This window comes from Mytilus trossulus, chromosome 6 (genome assembly GCF_036588685.1).
Source record: "Mytilus trossulus isolate FHL-02 chromosome 6, PNRI_Mtr1.1.1.hap1, whole genome shotgun sequence".
Taxonomy (NCBI): Eukaryota; Metazoa; Mollusca; class Bivalvia; order Mytilida; family Mytilidae; genus Mytilus; species Mytilus trossulus.
Window position 1 is genome coordinate 73,902,722 of NC_086378.1, and position 19,121 is coordinate 73,921,842.

Sequence of the window (19,121 nt, forward strand, 5' to 3'; positions counted from 1 at the left end):
TCATATGGTCCGGAACATATGCATGGTACATTCTTATTATAGAATGGATATTTGAGATTATTGTCGCTCATATAAGATACTATTACGCCAAGTGTAATGAAGAGTAGATTGCTGCATGTTAGTCTTATGTGATATGGATTTGCATTCTTGATTGTTATGCAACAAAAGACAAGGTTTATGTCTTTTCTTTAAGACTTTTATAACTTGTAGTTTGTCAAAATGTAAGTGTATATTGCGGGTTGTGATGTAACACCAGATTAAACATATAATTTTCCAGTTATTCGTTTGGTGTAAATCCATGTGAATTGTTTTCTCGACTTCTACCTCGTACACAGTGATTGTTTTCTTTCGTTAACTGATAAAGGTTATCATGTCGCATTTTCAGTTCAGTAAGTTAAATATATCAACTATCGTAAAATGGAGTCGGAAGCATTTATCAATATTGTAGGTTAGTTATTGTTTATTTTTTTTCAAACAGATATAATTTACATTTTATAGGATACATTTTGAAGAGAAAACAAAGCAGCTTATAATAAAAGTAAGTGAGTTAGCATCTATAAACATATCTATATTAATATATAATCATTGATAATATGTTATTTATATCATTAATATCATAAAAGAATTGGCAACATATTAATTACGTTAAATGTATATTTTTGATAGAGCATCTAATCCTATATATATGTGTAACAGAATTTACAGTCAGCTATTTGTTTTCAAAATTTGTTACCACGTTATTAAAGACTAGTATTGTTGGCAAACGGGCGACAACTAGTTTTTTTGTTAGTTGCTTTTCGAGAATTGTATACCAATACTGTTCATCTATCATTATTTGAAGATTAATAAAAAAAAAAATTGGGGCATTAACTGTCACATTCTAATTCACCAGTTTGACTAAAACTCTCATAATTGACGTTTAACATTTTATACAAAAACGTATATCTGAATCGTCTCGGGGGTTAGATAGAAGTCCACATGAATACGGATTCACATGAGGTCGAATTTTTCACCTGCAAGTGAATAATGCATAAGCCAACTGTTTAAACTTATTTTGACAAATTTGGGCCACACTAATTGTTTATAACAAAATTGCATTTCAAAAATAGAATCATTATTGTTATTATAACATTTGTTTGACCACTTGTACAATTACAAAAACTGCATAAAATAGAGGCGAAAGATACCAAAAGGGACGTTTAAATTCATCAGTTAAAAATAAATCGACAACGCCATGATTAGTAAGGAAAAGACACAGTACACAATACACAACATATGAACATAAAGACTTAACATAATATAAGTAAGTGTTCAAAACCCAAACACACTTTTGACTGCATGGTTTTAATAACAAAACATGTGACATTGTAAGTGTGTGCTTTTAAATTGTTAAGTAGTATTCAAACAATAGACTCGTTAATTCGTAAGGCCACAGAGTACTTAAAATAGTTTTTGTAAAACGTGGTTAATATATACCTTAACTGGGGATATGGGTTAGCAACCAACATGTTAAGCATTGAAGATGTGGTTTTAAACCTGGGCTGTATGTAATGTTATGTCAACAGATAGAGTGAATTACTTGTGAATGGTGGAAAAAGAAATTACTGAATGCTAAATTTGAAATGACAAAGATTGTTCATTTATTGATCATTGCTCATAATATGCTGTCGGTTGTTGCTGCTTATCATATTTGGTTTTAATCTATTATTTTGTACATACATTATGTTGTCAGTTTTCTAGTTTTTATTGTTTTACATTTTTTTATTTCGGGCATAGCCGTTATTGTGTTTGCTCGTAGTTGAAGGCCGTACGATGATCATACCACATCTTTTTTATTTATATTCTGAGATTGATTTGTTTTTTATTAGATCTTTAGGAATATGAAGCACACTATCTGTTTCGGTTCCAAAATTTGACTTAAAAAGATCCTGCTTAAGGTAAATTCAGAAAAACGCTGCGGAAATATTAAAATAGTTAGCTAAAACAAACTTGGTTTCCCGTTGTAACGGTTTTACACTAGTAATGTTTTGGGCCCTTTCTAGATTCCTGTTCGGTGTAAGCCAAGGCTACATTTTGAAGTCCGAAGTTTGACCAATAATATAAATTTTGACTTGGATGAAGAGTTATATCATTGGTACTCACACCAAATCTTCTTACATCTATCGTTATTTTATTTATATTGATTTCAGGTATGAACATTGTTTTTGGGACGTCTTTCCTATTAGTTGGAGGATTTTTCCTATACGCTGATCTATATCAAAAGCCAAAATGGATGATGAAATACAAAGTACAGGCAGGCACAAATACACCGGTATGTAAAACCATACTATAAAAAATCACATAATCCAAACGCAAATACATATTATCCGAAGTAATATGAATTACATTCAAAACCTTTTTCTAATTTCAAGCTGTAGCTCTTATATACGCGGAATAAAGTATTTTTTTTTATAGAGATATGAAATATAATAATTTCTACAGTTCAAGTGATATATCGTTATTGCCTGCATGACTCTACATCCCTTCGCATATCACATCGGGGTAGCAATATGTTCATCATCAATTGATGGTAATAAATAACTATTATACAGAATCATCATCGACGCCATCATGGTTGACTGTTTATATTACAACTATGTTCGCCATAGTATAGAAGGAGTATGGGTAGCTTACAAATAACGTTAAGATATAAATTAATAATCCCGTGAGTAGCTTTATTACAAAAAGGCCTTTGAATATGATTAATCCCCGACTTCAAATAACGTTCACATGTTACAACATTAAAGTTACTTTTAATTGGTTTATTCCTTAACTCAATATGACGTGCACCTGTTTTTGTCTCGTGTTGATTATTGTTTGTTTATTTATTTTGAATTCCAGGTCAGCAAGGAAAAGTTGAAGAAACTTATTAACGTGTTGAACACTAATTACATAGTCATCGGTTTACCATTCAGCATAGTGCATTACTATTTGCAACGTTGGAGAGGATGTGACGTAACGTTGACATTGCCATTTTTATCAACGCTCATTACACATATTGCCTTATGTGTACTGATTGAAGAAGTAGGGTTCTACTATACACACAGGTTTGATTAACTTTTATATTGGCAAAAAAACTTTAACGACTACGTATTATTACCGAATACAATGTTAGTTGCTGAAGAATTTAACATTTATTTCCACAAAGATAAAACAAAACACATTGATTTGAACAAATGATTATACGAGATGCATAATATGAGCATTAATAAAGCAGTTCAAACATGTTGATGCCTTAAAATATAACAAAAAAGACGTATATACATATATATTAATGAAAAGAACCACGCATACATACACGAAAAACCAAACAAACACAAATATAACAAAACGATTTATATTTTTTTGGGGTTAAAAACTTGCGTAAACGAACTCATGACAGTTGACAGGCTTATGACGCGCGTTATGTCTACAATCATTGACGCTTCTATTCTTGTCAATTATGTTTTGGCGTGAACCACTTAACATTTATGCAATCAGTCAATTTATTTTTTACCATTTTAGGTTACTTCACACGCCTTTGCTGTACAAAAACATACACAAACTTCATCATGAGTGGACATCACCAATCGGAATAGAGGCAGTGTACGCACACACGTTTGAGTATATATTCTCCAACCTATTACCAGTGGCGGCCGGGCCTTTCCTATGTGGTAGTAACCTGGTAACTACATGGACATGGTACATTTTAGCCACTGCTGTCACTATAATACATCATAGTGGTTATCATCTACCGTGTTTACCCTCTCCTGAATTTCATGACTTCCATCATCTTAAGTAAGTTATAATCATACCCGTCTGATAAAGTATTAACATATGGACTTGTATACTTAAAAAAATATTGTGCACTTACTACATTTTTGTACCAACTGGTTTTTTTTTATAAATGAGAGGCGAATGATACCACGGGACATTCAAACTCATATGTCGTCAAACAGACAACACTAAGGCTAAAAAAGCCCAATAGACAAATATGTGTCATAATACACAAAACACGAATCACACCAAAAGTGGAAAGTGATTTCAGGTGTTGCGAAATGGTACGTAGATCCTGCTCTCAATGTGGCACCCGTCATGTTGCTCGTGTTATTTCAAAACCTCCAGTTTAAACGATTGGTATAAAAACAATACTAAAGTATTAGATTAGATGCTGCTCTCAATGTGGCACCCGTCATGTTGCTCGTGTTATTTCAAAACCTCCAGTTTAAACGATTGGTATAAAAACAATAAAGTATTAGATTAGATGTATGTGTTTTTTCAGATTTATCGGAAACTACGGTGTAATAGGACTATGTGACTGGATACACAGTACAGACAGAATGTTTAGGAAAAGTAAGCAGTCAAAACGGCATAAAGTTATCTACTCCTCAAACGAAATGACACGCATGAATGGTTAAATAATTAATTAGCATGAAATGACATTCTACATATTACACTATAAATTCCAAGTTTATAATCCAATTGTTAGTGTTACCAATAATGAGTTCAAAGATTTAAGTTCATTGAACAAATACCATACATTCAAACATATATTCTTCATTGGTAATGATATGTTATTATTATTTCTCAGAAAATCATAAAAAGATTTTCTTTGAGTTTCTCTGTATATATCTATATACTTATTAATGCAGAAAATCAAAACTCGAAAATGTTTTTATTTCGAATTTATCTTGAATTTATCTTGAAATTGTCAATGTGATGTAATACATAGAAATACTTGTAGAAGAATCATTAGGTTTTGTGGGAGTTCAGAATTGTAAACAAAGTCAACATAATGTGCTATTTTACATTCTAATGAAATTGAATGAGCGTGATATCAAATCGGTAATCAATTTCGTCATTTGATTGTCAAATATATATAAAATACTCATGTCATTTCACATAAACGGAAACAAACTCTATAAGATGTTAAAAATTGTAAATGTAAGATGAAACATTGTTTTGTATGATGCTTCAAACTTATGTGTTAAATTTTAGGTTAAATATAAATTTTGATCAAAATGTCTATTTCATCATCGTATGAAATAAGAATCACAATATATTTCAGCAGTAAATCGTTAGTAAATTAATATAGTTTTAAATCACTATTATTCCATTCTTCTATTTTAATTTCAATCATTTCTTTTCATATATCATATGGTTAGAAAGTATTTAATTCAAAAGCGTTTACCATGTCGATGTACACACATTACTCATTACACGTGTTTTTATTCCCCCTTTTAAAATGTGTTCATATGACGTCACTGAACTAAAAAACAAGTTCCGTTGGTAATGAACACCAAAGCCTTTACATATTTGCAGAATCGTAAACGATGCATACCTTCCTTTTTTTGGAAAAGGGGGAGGGGGTAGGTAACATTAGGGCAAGATTTTATTTTGTGGACACGTTTTGTCAAAATGGACATATTTGGGAGATTTAATGTACTTAGTAAAATATTGACATATTTGGAAGGGTCACATGTTTATAATTTTCCAAAAATATGTGTTTGTCTTCCTGACTTGTAATTTTTATATTCTTCCTACTCTGTCAATATTTGTATTTGATTTGTTATACTCATATGTTTTGTTTATTGCTAAAAGTTATTTGTTTCATTGCGCCTGTATAATAGTTTTTGTTATTTGTTTAAGAACAAAGATATAGCCAATATTTTAAGTTCTTCGTTTCTTACAATTACAAATGCATAGATGTAGTATGATTGCCAATGAGACATGTAAGTCTACAGCTATCCACAAGAGTACATAAGATGGATCAAAGTGAATCACGTCACATAAAGTCTTAAAAAATAGGACAAAACAATAAAGCTAATTAATACAAACAGACATTTTACCTTAGTCGATTTTGTTCTTATCCCGGGCATAAAAACAATGCCGTATTTGGCAAAACCTTTTCAACTTTTGATCTTCAGTGCTGTACAACTTTGTACTTTTTTCACTTTCGATCTTTTATATCTGGGCGTTATGTATTCGGGTTTAGTTTTCTGTAATTAGTTAATACTTCAGTTTCATTATGTATATCTCTTTCATATTCATTTGATAAAATTTACTGTTTGCAATAGCATGAATTGTTCTATATAATCAGAATGTTCTTATCCCGGGCATACAAACAATGCCGTATTTGGCAAAACCTTTTCAACTTTTGATCTTCAGTGCTGTACAACTTTGTACTTTTTTCACTTTCGATCTTTTATATCTGGGAATCACTGGTAAGTCTTGTGTGGACAAGACGCGTTTTTGGCGTATTGAATTTTAAACTTGATGCCTTTTGTTATCTATTAATCATGCTTTTCTTTGTCTAATATGTTCTCCTTTTTATTTGTATTGTAGTCCTGTAATATTATGTTGTCATTTCAATGTTATATTTAACTTTGCCATTTAAGTGCGAGGTTTGGCATGCCATAAAACCAGGTTCAACCCACCACTTTTATTCCCCTTTAAAAGTGTCCTGTACCAAGATGGCCATTGTTATAATATTGTTCGTTTCAGTGTGTGTTGCATTTTAACGTTGAGTCGTTTGTGTTTTCTCTTTTTTTTGAGATATTGAGATAAGACGTGGCACGGTACTTGTCTATCCCAAATTCATGTATTTGGTTTTAATGTTATATTTGTTATTCTCGTGGTGTTTTGTCTGTTGCTTAATCCGTTTCTGTGTGTGTTGGGTTTCGGTGTTGTGTCGTAGTTATCCTCTTATATTTAATGCGTTTCCCTCGGTTTTAGTTTGTTACCCCGATTTTGTTTTTTGTCCATGGATTTATGAGTTTTGAACAGCGGTATACTACTGTTGCCTTTATTTGGCTCAACTTTTTGGAATTTTGTATCTTCAATGCGCTTCAACTTTTCATTTGTTTGACTATATTACTTTTTTGATATGAGCGTCACTTATGAGTCTAATGTAGACGAAACACGCGTCTGGCGTACTAAATAATAATCCTGGTAACTTTGATAACTATTTCAAAAGAAGCATAAGATACCATAGGGACATTCAAAATCTTAAGTCAATAATAAACTCACAAAGAAAATGCTAAAATATAAGAGCCTACGGTGCACACAACAGTACACCACCAATCATTAAAAAGCTAAAGACTGAGCAATAATAACCTCACAAAAAACCTGGGGTAATCTCAGATGCACCAAAAAAAGAAAACGATACTGCTTCTAATGCGACACTCGACGTGTTGCTCATTCGTGAAATACCATTTAAATTTGGTTGCTGAAAAAGATTTTAATCAATCATAGATAAATATTATTTGAAAGTGTGTATAAACTTTGCAAAAATATTTTGCCAGAATGTACTTATCGTCGCATTACAAAGGTAGTTTATATTATGTATTTTGTCATCGATCTAACTTAAAACTTCTGGTTTAGTAAAAGGTCCAACTGCTCGTGATTTGATCCTGACGCTTTAATTATCTTATGAGCAAGAACTTTCCGGATTATTTATTGATGTTTTGTTTTATTGATGTTTATCAACTATCTTTTAAATGTTGAATTATTGAAACACTTTTTTTCTACCCAAGGCAAAACGTACCTGAGTAGTATTTGGCACATTGTTTATGTATTTTCGATTTCCAAGACTCTTAAGCTGCATTCTATTTCTTTTTTCTGTATTTATGTCGAAATCCTTTAAAACTTTTTAAGCTGTATGTTTTTTCTTATTGTTGAATTCCACACGTTGACCTTTAATTGCTTATATCTACATGTTTTGATCTGTGGCAGATAGTTGTCCCAGAGGCAAGCATACGGAATCTTCTTTCTTTTAAAATGTTAAATCGATGTCTTAGATTGTTTGTTATTGAGTTTTTGTGAGTTATCTTCAGTTGAACTGATTTGAATTAGAACTCTCAATGTTTTGCTACGGGGTCTATTTTTGTAGCTGACGACATTTGTAGAGCGAATGTTGATCAAGATTTGAAAGAGTTGTTTATTTATTTGTTTCAGTCTGTTTTTTAGTTTTGTTTTCAAGGTTTCTTGTGGATATTTCTCACTGTAAACCAAGTTGATTCGTTATTAAAGGTACCAGGCTAATGATTGGAATACGATAATATCTTCCAAACAGTATAGTGGACCTATCCCTCCTGAAAGAATCCTAGATTATCAACAGTGTATTTAATGTGTGTGTATGTGGCATTTATAATTACACCTAGTTAATATATATGTCTTTTTTCTTTCTTTTGACACGTAGTATGTGACCATTATTGGGGATATTTTGTATGTAAAGCAATGTTCAATCTGTTTACTAGTATATCTCGCATTACTATTTCACTAATTAAACACTATTTTGGTAGCTTGCAAAAAGATTTATTTTCATGAGCATCATTTAAAATTTGACAACACATTTCGAAAAAAAACTTCCAAATCTGCACCGTTTTTCATTCGTTGAATTAAAGTGCATTATTTTTAAAGGTATACATACATTACAAGCAAGCACAATTCAAAATCCAATTTAAAGTCTAACAACATAGTACAACACGTTCTGTAATGATATTATAAATAAATGTACTTTTAAATATCAATTTGTAAATGTAGAGTTATCTCTCTTGGGTCGCTGTTGATACATAAACAGCAACATAATTTTGTCTTTCTTTGCATTTTAAGTAAAAATATCAATTAAGAATAGAACATATATCAATTTACCATGAGAATAAAATTTTCAATTAAAAAATGCAGTTACATATAAGAACAACAAAAGTAAAAATTAGCTTTTCAATTAATGTACGTCCTACAAATCAGATGGATGATTGAAATTTCTCGAAAAATATGTAGCCATAAAAAACACCAATTAGTAATATGTCAAAACCAAACTAATAAATCTACAGATACCAATTTTGATTATAAAAAAATCTAAAAAAAAAAAATCAAGGTAATGTTGTTTACTTATACACAGTGTCAAGTTCCCATCATTCAAAACGTGTGATGATTTAATGAATCCAATGATTCAATAAGCAAGGACCAGCCTCTTTGTTCTCTTAATGTCATTATGATTATTGTTATAAACATAAAAAGATACACGAATATAGTATGCATTATGCAGATGATTAAAAATTTATCGTCCCAATCAATCTTTAAAGCAATTCTGATATGCATGCCTCAATACCTGGCTTTTTCTTTTTAGTTGGATTTAACACGCCAATGTTTATTGAAAAAATATATTATCAATATAAAGAATCTAATAAAAGTTTAATTAAAGCATTGTTTTTAATCTGGTCAGATTGATATATAACCATAAAAAAATTATACTTCATTCTATAACTATATTGTATTTTAAGTATAGTATTTCTTTTCATTTCTTCTTTTGATCAACATGAGTTTCAAATCGTAACATTCATCTTGCCAGCCTGAACAATTTGACAATAATAAAAATATTTTTAAACATAAAAGAAAGAACAATAAGCAAACATATTAAACAAAAATAATATCTTTATCCTGACTCTTCATTGAGATCCGGTTCGTCAGAGGTTGGGTTCCGGTTATATGACATCAAAACCATTGCCAATTCTTTTTTGTTGATCTTACCATCGTGATTTAAATCACATTTTTCCAGCAGTATCTCTTTGCATTCAAGTAGATCCTCTTCGTCATAATCCTAACAAATGAAGAAAGCAAAGATAGTTTAATTTCATATATTTTATTATGTACATAGTACACACATTTAGAAATGATTTTGAGAATATACTCGGGACTGAGTTCTATAATAAAATTCTGTTTGCATCAATTTCGAACAATTATTTTCATCAAAACATTGATAAACTGAGTTATATAGCTTTTGATTCGCACAGTTAAAATTCGCTTGTCTTGCTCTACGTTTCATTTTATTGGCATTCATTATGTTTCAAGCTTACCTTATGAAGATTTCAAATATATCAGCGTTAATATACATGTCAATTTATCATAGCTCATTATAAATAAGATTAATTCCACTTTTATACATCTACTACAGGTTTATAAATAATTAAAGGACAACACTATTGTTGAATGAAATTATGTTCATGTGCTTCTATCGACGCTACATCGTTTGCAATGGAACATAGTCATTTTATCTATTTGCCTTTTTTTGCATACAAAAGTATCAGATTGCATTTTAAGCTAAAACTAGTGAAGTAAAAACTGAATCAAAAATTTAGAAATCCATAGTTCCCAATCCTTCTTTCTTTAGTCATAAAAACCAAGTTGGTGTATGAACAGGTTGCATCAAGTCAACTAAATTAGGTAGGTCGTAGCTTTAAGGAAGAAAAAGCTGTCACCATGAATCTAATTACAAATAAATTAATACCATACCTTTGGATTCTGTATAAAATAATCATTTGCAATTATGAAAATATGAACACTTGTGTACCCGTTATATATACTAGTATAACAAATCTAAATTCATCTGTAGATTACTCTCAATAATTATGAGTTATATTACAAATTTTCGCATTTTATCACTATGAAATAATATTCGGTCTTAAGATGTACTGTCTGATAAATTCTCCGACAATATGGATATGCTCATTAGACATTTATGGTCTGACTATAGATTTCATAATTGATAATCGGTGTTGTGATACTACTGTTTTATTGATAGTTATCGTTAACTCTTTCGGAAATTGTAAATATTTTATTTTAATGAAAGATGGGTTATAAAAAGTTTTAATTAGCAACTTATATATGTTGAATCTCTTTGCGGTATGTACACCACCGTTATTTCAGAATTTAATATAAGCAACAAAAAAAACCAAGGGAACAAATAATATCCAGAAGTCAAAGCAAATGCCCAAAAAGAAAAACAAAGAATAATAACCAGTCAACACATTTCAGATAACTTCAGATAATCTATAGGAACGCAAGCATATGAAGAACGGTGACACATGTGCTTCGAGGAGGTGAGCAGATTTATACAACTAGTTGAATGTAGTCCGTTTCAGTTTGCCAAATTAACGTTTGAAATTGTGGCTACGAAACTGAAACATATTCTTGGTCAATCATAGTATGATAGCGTCCGAAAATTTTCGAAGAGATAATCTTAGCTTTCAAAATGAAACCCTGGTGCAATAGCTTTTTTTAAAGAGGATCTAATATATACTTTATCAGCTTTAATGGCATGTACAATTTCTACCATAATACGACCTTTTTCATATGTATATTTATTGATAACGGTCCTTTCAACTTTATGCCAGCTGAATTCACGTATCATGTGTAAGCATTTCAAATTTCATGGTACGGCAATATCTTATCACCAAATATTATTTTTAAAGTATGAAAAGCGTACTTATGTGTAAAAACAAAGCTTGATATATAAGCAAAAACATTCACATTGATACAAAATATGTGGTGTTCAAGTTCCTTTCAAAAGACAAATAATCGTATATAAAATGTGGGAGGACAATAACCAAAAAAGACATTAAAAGAACAGCAAATCAAGCAAGGTCAAATTGTTAACCATGTCACGTGTATGAAGTTGAAGATATTGTTGCTAAGAAAAAACTTTAATTTTTTTAAATTTAGTTTTATTTTGAGTCCAGCTTATCGACCTCACCTAGCATAATTTGTGGTTTTTGACATGAACATATTTTAAGTGTTTATTTCACATGTTCTCTCTTACAGTTTTGTTCTTTACATATTGTTTTAGTTTACAACAGATATAATGTTTTGTACAAAACAATACCTACTTCTTCTACTAATTCCATAAGATCTTTCAGGAACCCACACAGTTCTTCGTCTTCAATGTTACCATTATTATCCTGCAGAACATCATTTGATATAAAGTTTAGATCAAAGATGTAATATCAATGCACAAAATAAAATAATAAAAATACCGGACTTCGAGGACAATTCTAAATGGAAAAATCCTCTAGGTAAATTGGAAAATCAAAAGGTCAGACTTATCAAACAAATGGATAACAACTGTCATATTCCTGTCAAATAAGAAAACAAAAATGTTTTTGTTTTCTAATATACAACGAATATACAATTAGAGTCAGTAATTGCTTAGATCTTCAGCTTGATAATTGTATCTTTGTTTCAATAAAACTTGATACATTGTAGATACATATAACAATAATACAAAACGTTCTGCTAATATCACAAATATATCAGTTGGAATACTATGAGATGTCAATTTACAAATGCCATGGAGCAGAGGCCTAAGACAAAAACAAAATCAAAACAGACATACTTACTTAGCTAACAGGCATTTTCTTTTAGCAAACTCTCAACTTTTCTGTCTTATTTACAAAACATGTTTACAGCATCTTATTGATTAAGGACATTTAAAAACAACTTATGTTTCGACGTATAAAACTCACTGTAATAAAACCTATTGTAAATTACGGATGCCATATGTGGTGAGGGATCTGCTTGTCCTTCCGGGTTACTGGAGATCAGCCCTAGTTTTTAACGGGTTCGTGTTCCTCAGTCTTTAGTTTTCTATGTTGTGTTTTGTGTACTGTCTATTTTGACGTTTCCTTTTTTAGCCACGGATATGAGAAATATATAGAATAAATACATTTATTTACGGAATAACAGTACAGTAGTTGAAGAGTTGCCACCGTCAATTGTAGATTTGTCGGTCGCAAATGCAGTTTTACTGACGATGCGTAGCGGAGACAGTAAAACAGAGATTTGCGACCGTCAAATAAAAATTTACGCCTGGTCAACTGTGGATTTGACGGCAACTTTTAGCCAATGAAAAAATTTATTACATCCAAATTGCATTAGAATATATTATAGCAATGTTACTATTATGACAGTATGTACAGTAAGAGGTCTGACAATTACCAATACTTACACGATCATATAAAGAAAACACACGATCTATGTCATCGGTCGTTAACCTATTGGCGTTCTGTTGAAAATAAGAAACAATATTTTAATAGTAGTCTGTCATGGTTAATACAATTTGTATAACAACGTCTCGTTTGTCATGGATTATAAGGTATATAAATGGTTGTGTGAATGTTTTAAAAAAATGTGAATTCCTTTCCGCTCGAACAGACAATGAAAATTTGTGTTGATCTTTCATAAAGCAAAACTTAGATCTGCACATGAAAAAAAGATATCCATGTTATAATAGTGCACAATATATATAAAAAGAGATTATTTTAGAAGTGCTTTCGAACATGTATCAGTGTGCTTGAGTAAACGCACCGCTACGCAGTGCTAAACAAATGAAGCACATATTGACGTATGATATATGTATCAATGAAAAAGGACAAATAAAGGAATGAAACATATTTACATAACAGGACAGTACTTCTGCGCAGCAGGCCAATTTTAAAACAGTTCTTACTTGCAATTAAATTACATTTAGTGTGCTACTAAACTTCAGTTTTACAAAAAAAATTAGTCTAGGTACTAGAGGTTGCATGTATGGTAAAAAGATGAAACAATATAGATATTAAGTAACTTCATTCTTCAAACTTAATATCATGGATTTCGTAATTTTGTTGTCATTTGACTACCTCTGACTTGAAACTAATTAGTCTTACGCCTCAAAAGGACTTTATATGAAGAAACCACGCAAAATCAAACATTTTTAAGAATCTAGGCTTCAAAGCATCGGTCTACTATCAAAATTTTTGAAAACGAACAAACAAGAAATGTAAAACCACAGTGTCAAAAAATGATAGAATTTCATCGATTGAATTCACAATATTTTTCGAGTCAGAAGTTTCCTCAGTGCGATTGGTATTTTTTTCAATACTGTTTTAAATTTCATTCGAGTCATATATCGTATTATGTAATAAACAAAACGTTTTGTAGTATATACAACACTTAAGATAGCATAAAACAACAAGAAATCATCCCATTGAACGAATTGTTGTTTGCCTTTTCGTCGATTTAAACGTTTTTGATTTTTATGTTGTTGAATGTACTTTTGATATGTATCGCCTTATTTATCTCATGAAGCATAATAACTTCTATTGAATAAGAGAACTAGCGGGATAATATGCATGCATAGAAAAGTTAATAGATGTGCAACAATAAAAAACGTGCGGTCAATTATTGCAACTCGGGAAAATATATAAAAGTGTGATTATAAAGGCTTTTTCCAGGTAAATACATACATATAAAAATATGACTGATAGTTAAACAAAAAATACTCAATGCACAAACTGCCAGATAAAATAAAAACAAAGGTCAATCATTAATCTTTAACAGATCCGAAATAAATTGGTATTATACCAAATGGTAACACTATCAAGACTGATCAGTCAATACTGAAAAAAAGTGCCCGAGACTACACATACTAACTTATGCAGAATTTCTCAGTGAGACAGCAGAGAACATGCTACACTTCTGCGATGCTTCGTCTTATTTTACGTACAGAGGAGTACTAATTATTATTTTTTTTTATTTTATCAAATAACATCGTCTTTAAGCCAAGTCGCAAAAAGTTTAGGTTTTTGTGTCACAAGACTATATATATGCCTGTGATTTCCCGTACCAAACTAGATTTGATACTAGCTAAAGAAATGATGGCGGCTAAAGATTGTTTAAAACTAGATCGAGGGAAAAGATCACAGCATCGTTTGTTAGATGAGCATGTTGGTGAATATTTGGATAAAGATTAGAAGTCACTTCCTCAAAGGTAAAGGTTCGGTAGGCGAATGACGGTCTCATAGCGGGAACAAGTTTGATTTGGTTAATATGTGTTCAAATGTATGTACAAACGATACTAAAATTACCGTTAAAATACCCATAGATCATCATTTTAACAAGTTTTTGTTTTTAAGGAAAAAAATGTTGTACCTTTGTTTTGATTTTTCCAAATTTTGTATGAATCGTTCAAATTAAGTAACAATACGCCTATGGATTTTGAGTTCACAACAGTACGGACTGAAATTTTGATAATAATATTTACAGAGCCAATCTAGATTGAAATTTCTGTGACAATTTTAACGTGCGATTAAAATGAATCCTTAGTTTGTGAGTTAATGTTAATGCCTCGTCAGAAAAAAATTAACAGTAAAACTGCTCCCTCACTTTTAACTTACAGGGAAACATACATAGTTTTATTATTTTCGACCTGCATGTTCACTTAACTACACAAATGTTTAGCAAACTTTTACGAATCGATTTTCAAATACGATGTGTCTGTGTCTAAACTTGCTATAGACCTGTTTTTTGTAATCATTTATATTTAAATACGAAGAACATTCATCATATACAAAACCGAACAATTCATTTCTTCCCTCATGACAATTTGTATATCTAAAACGGAATTCCGATTCTTGATCATCGGCACACCTCTGATACTTTAAATGTGACGCAATGGTGAGTGAGATATTAGATGTTAAAATGAAAATGAAAATGAAGACATTTTTTTATTTATTAAATCAATGTGACAAAACAGGATATTTTGTTTAGAAATTTAAAGGAAACCTTCTCAATTGTTGATTAACTACTGTGCATAACAGTGAAAAATAAAAGAAATGTACATATAATGTAGTTAAAATGTAAACAACACAATGTTGGTTAAGCACATGTTCATGCAGCTCACCATTTTCTTCCCCAAAGTCAGCTAAATTTGAAAGTTGTAATTATTCAAATTTTTTACACAGATAAAATCAAAAACTAAAATCTGTATGTTTTTCTCGGACATCTATATTACACGTATATGTTGCGCTATTGAAACAACGGTCCATATCTAACTTTGAAAGTGGCTAGCTAATCAGTTCGTTGCCCAAATGTTTCTAATTTGTTTTACTTTCGTAAATATCAAGAAAGCAATTTGTATCCAAACGTTGCATTTTGTTCTATTAATATACAAAACAGATAGGGTGCTGGTAGCAAAAATAATTTTAAATTGGAAAGAGAGCATTAGCACAAAGACAATCAATACGTTAAGAAAGAACTGCAATCTCTTTTCATCAGATGAAAAGAAGAAAAAGATTTGTACAATATTCATCTAAAATGATTTTAACATAAGTGTTAAGCATCTATCTAGACATATTAAGTTATGTTATGTACAATGCAATATTGCTTTCAGATTTATTGATATATGTAAAGGAATTTTTGTTTTTTTGTTTAACACTCTGATTGATTCTTTATTGCACATATTGCTGTTTAACAATTAAACTTGGTGTTCAGCATTTCATCAAGTTTCCCTGTTAAATTACCACTGAATACCCAGGGATAATATTCAGTAAAATTTACTACTAAATACCATTGGTTTAATTCACACATTAAGGTAACACGATACCGAATGGCATATCTCCCGATTTTTAAACTTTTTTGGATACGCGTTCTTTGCACCGAGTTACATCGAAATATGTAATAAAAAATGGGGGTCACCATTTTTGTTTTCTTGGTATTTTCATTGGAAAACGTCGATTTTGGCGACAAATTTACTGAGGTATATAAGGGAAATGCCTGTTTTTCGGCTTATCTTTTTAGATTTTCCAATGGATGGCTATGTTGTAATATACGGACAACAACAAAAAACTAACATAATATTCAGAATTACAAACTGAATTCATACATGTATAGAAAATCATATGTCACCATCCTTGTTTTTGAGATAAATTTCTTCAAAATTGATTGATCCCCTTAGAATTTGACCGAAAACGTGTGACGTTATTGAATACAGAATGTAACGTTATTCTCCTCAAAGATATGAGAAATGGAAAACACAAAATGTGTCGGGATCTGAAGGGTGTTTATTTTATTTTCGTTTCCCCTGTAAGGTTTCCGTAAATTTCCTAGTGATATGAGATTCTACTGATATGATTAATTTCGTCATGCACATAGAAATTCCACTAACATGCGTGGTGTAAATGTGTGAGTTGCTTGCTTAGCAAGTCGGACAAACATTGCAAACTGTATGCAAAATTTCACTATTAGTTCAACAGTCTGTCATTTGTGGAAAAGTATTTTATAAAACAAATCTTGAGATCATATATGCATTCTTTATAAGTAAAACAAACTGCGAAACATAAAAGCTCAAGCTTGAAATTCCACATGAAGGAGATGTTACCCGGAGTCTGTACTCTACGGGCCTTTATAATTTATCAAAATGCCTAATCAAGCAACCTGTCATGAACAAACAAACAAAAAGAAAATCCAGACGATATGCGCACCTTTAAAAAACAGGTACACAATTTAAACCTGAAGCAAAAAGACTATCAAGTGTGGAAGTGTGGGATTGACGGTCGAATTTACACGGGTGAAACGATATGATGTTGCGTGCTCTGTTAGTTTCAAGTGGCAATTTTGAATTTTAGGATTGATTGCTGGTAACTTTTCGTCCAGTGGCAAATATTTTATGCATGTTCAAGACGCAGTTAACAATAAATAATACATCCCGCACAGCCAAATGGACGCCTTACTTTGGAAGCATTTTACTGCCAGTCGGAAGAAGACCAAGTGACCATATTGTTATCCCTGTTCACCCTAGGCCTTGGGGTGTAAATTGTAGGATATAAACAAAATATAAAATTATGTGCTATATACATTGTCAGAATTATAAAAGGTTTCTGCACTCGCTACGAAACAAGTGGAAAGCTCGGCGAGTCTCGCTTTCCATCGTGTTTCTAAAGCTCATGCTAATACATTCTATACTAGCACTACAATATACATATATGATCTTATTTTAAATAGTACATTTATCCACAAAAAGAAATGCATACAGTTCTTTTATACATGTATATAGATCTACATGGAAGTTGCATGCTTGTTCTAAAAACTCATTTTAATACTGTGAAACTCCTCGGGCTTTTCTCGACGATAAGGGAGCAACCATTTGATTTTCGGGGGGGGGGGGGGGGGGCTTTGGATTTTTTTTGGGAAAAAGTTTGTTTCCAGTTTTTGGAGAGAAAAAATAATTTGTTTTTGACCCTGAGAAAAAAATTGTTTGTTTCACCCTCAGCTGCAACTATAGGTAATGCTATGCTAAAATTGAAAGAAAAACAACTGTTTTCAACTTGTCGCCAAAAACACAGATTGTCCAGAAAAAAAAAATCTTACTTTTGCCGAATCAAGTTCCCATGTATTTCTCAGCCTACGTTAACTTTTTCAGGCTTCATTCCGATGTTGCTGTCTATCCCGTGTAGACTTGGTCAATAGGATTTTCAAAATATTTCCGAAACTATATCGGATTTACTCTGAACAGAACAATGAATTTCAGTGACTTTTTAAACAGGAACATAGAGAAAGATATTCGGCAAAATAACCAAGTAAACCACTTTCTTAACATTCCATACAAACAAACTATTTTTGTATGAGTTGCAAAGTCTGCTTGTATTGTGCATTATCGCCTAATTCTATCCGTATTCTCATCCAGATAAATTTCCTTTTTCCATTTTGCCCGAGCGGTGTTTTTGACGACCATTTTAACACAAATAAATAGATGTACCAACAATTCCTCGTGTTTTTTACCCATTATCCTAAGTTTCTATAGATTAGATTCCTACTTTCAAAACAAATGTTCATGGGAATACGGCGTTCATTATGAAAAAGTATTTATGCAAACATACACCAAGAATAAAGACTTATGATAAAACTCAGTCTATTATATGTAGATAAATCTTTCAGATGCTTAATTTTAAAAGAAACAGAATATTTAAAAGTAAAGTAATTCATTTTTAAAGATTAACAATGAGCAATAATAAAAAAGTTATTAACATTTTCTTCATCGGTCAGGCCATAAGTCTGGGCAGTGTCGATATTGGTAAGGTCAAGTTTTCTAACTCTTTAATTATTATTTTTTAAACGATCCTTTCTTATATTTCTATATTTTATGTCAGAATCCTCCTTGACATCAAATTTGAAGTCGATCCTTCAAAGAAAAAAAGTAATAAACAATTTACATCGGTCGGAACATTAGTCACGGGAAAGATGTAGATATGGTCAGGTCAAGTTTTCGGTTTTTTTCTTGTATTATTGTATTAATTTTTTTAATCTGCCATTATATTGTGTTTGTCTATCCTGTTAATAATAAAAAAAAAATCGCTGGTTCATAGCTGTCAGGATATAAGAAGTTTCAAAGTCAATTTGGTCAGGGCAAGTTTTCTAACTCTTATAAATATTTTTTCTTTTTTTCTTGTATTATTGTATTAAAAGTTTTGTTTTAATCTGCCATGGTATTGAATTTGAAGTCTATCCAG

At 31.1% G+C, this 19,121-nt stretch overlaps 2 protein-coding genes across 7 annotated transcripts in view; one reads left to right on the forward strand and one right to left on the reverse strand.

Annotated features, from left to right (window-relative positions):
- The first annotated feature begins 365 nt into the window (after positions 1-365).
- LOC134723004 (fatty acid hydroxylase domain-containing protein 2-like) lies at positions 366-4,538 on the forward strand. Its single transcript, XM_063586634.1, has 5 exons — positions 366-448; positions 2,190-2,311; positions 2,881-3,086; positions 3,544-3,816; positions 4,301-4,538. The coding sequence occupies exons 1-5, from the start codon at positions 418-420 to the stop codon at positions 4,434-4,436; spliced, it is 768 nt and encodes a 255-aa protein (XP_063442704.1). The 5' UTR covers positions 366-417; the 3' UTR covers positions 4,437-4,538.
- A 3,780-nt stretch (positions 4,539-8,318) lies between these two features.
- Positions 8,319-19,121, reverse strand: part of LOC134721830 (calbindin-32-like) — a 61,508-nt gene continuing 50,705 nt past the window's right edge. For 4 of the 6 annotated variants that reach the window (XM_063585072.1, XM_063585073.1, XM_063585077.1 and 1 more), the window contains 3 exons: positions 12,803-12,859; positions 11,685-11,756; positions 8,319-9,619 (listed from right to left, as the gene is read on the reverse strand). In XM_063585072.1, the coding sequence (XP_063441142.1) occupies positions 9,455-9,619; positions 11,685-11,756; positions 12,803-12,859 (294 nt within the window). In that variant the 3' untranslated portion in view covers positions 8,319-9,454. Of the gene's footprint in view, positions 9,620-11,684; positions 11,757-12,802; positions 12,860-15,517; positions 15,539-19,121 lie in introns of all 6 variants that reach the window. The other 2 variants (XM_063585075.1, XM_063585074.1) reach the window with 1 other exon arrangement.

Coding starts and splice junctions, on each gene's coding strand:
- LOC134723004 (XM_063586634.1), top strand. CDS start 418: ATGGAGTCGGAAGCATTTATCAATATTGTAG. Junction 449..2,189: donor AGCATTTATCAATATTGTAG/GTTAGTTATTGT, acceptor TATTGATTTCAG/GTATGAACATTGTTTTTGGG. Junction 3,817..4,300: donor CATGACTTCCATCATCTTAA/GTAAGTTATAAT, acceptor GTGTTTTTTCAG/ATTTATCGGAAACTACGGTG.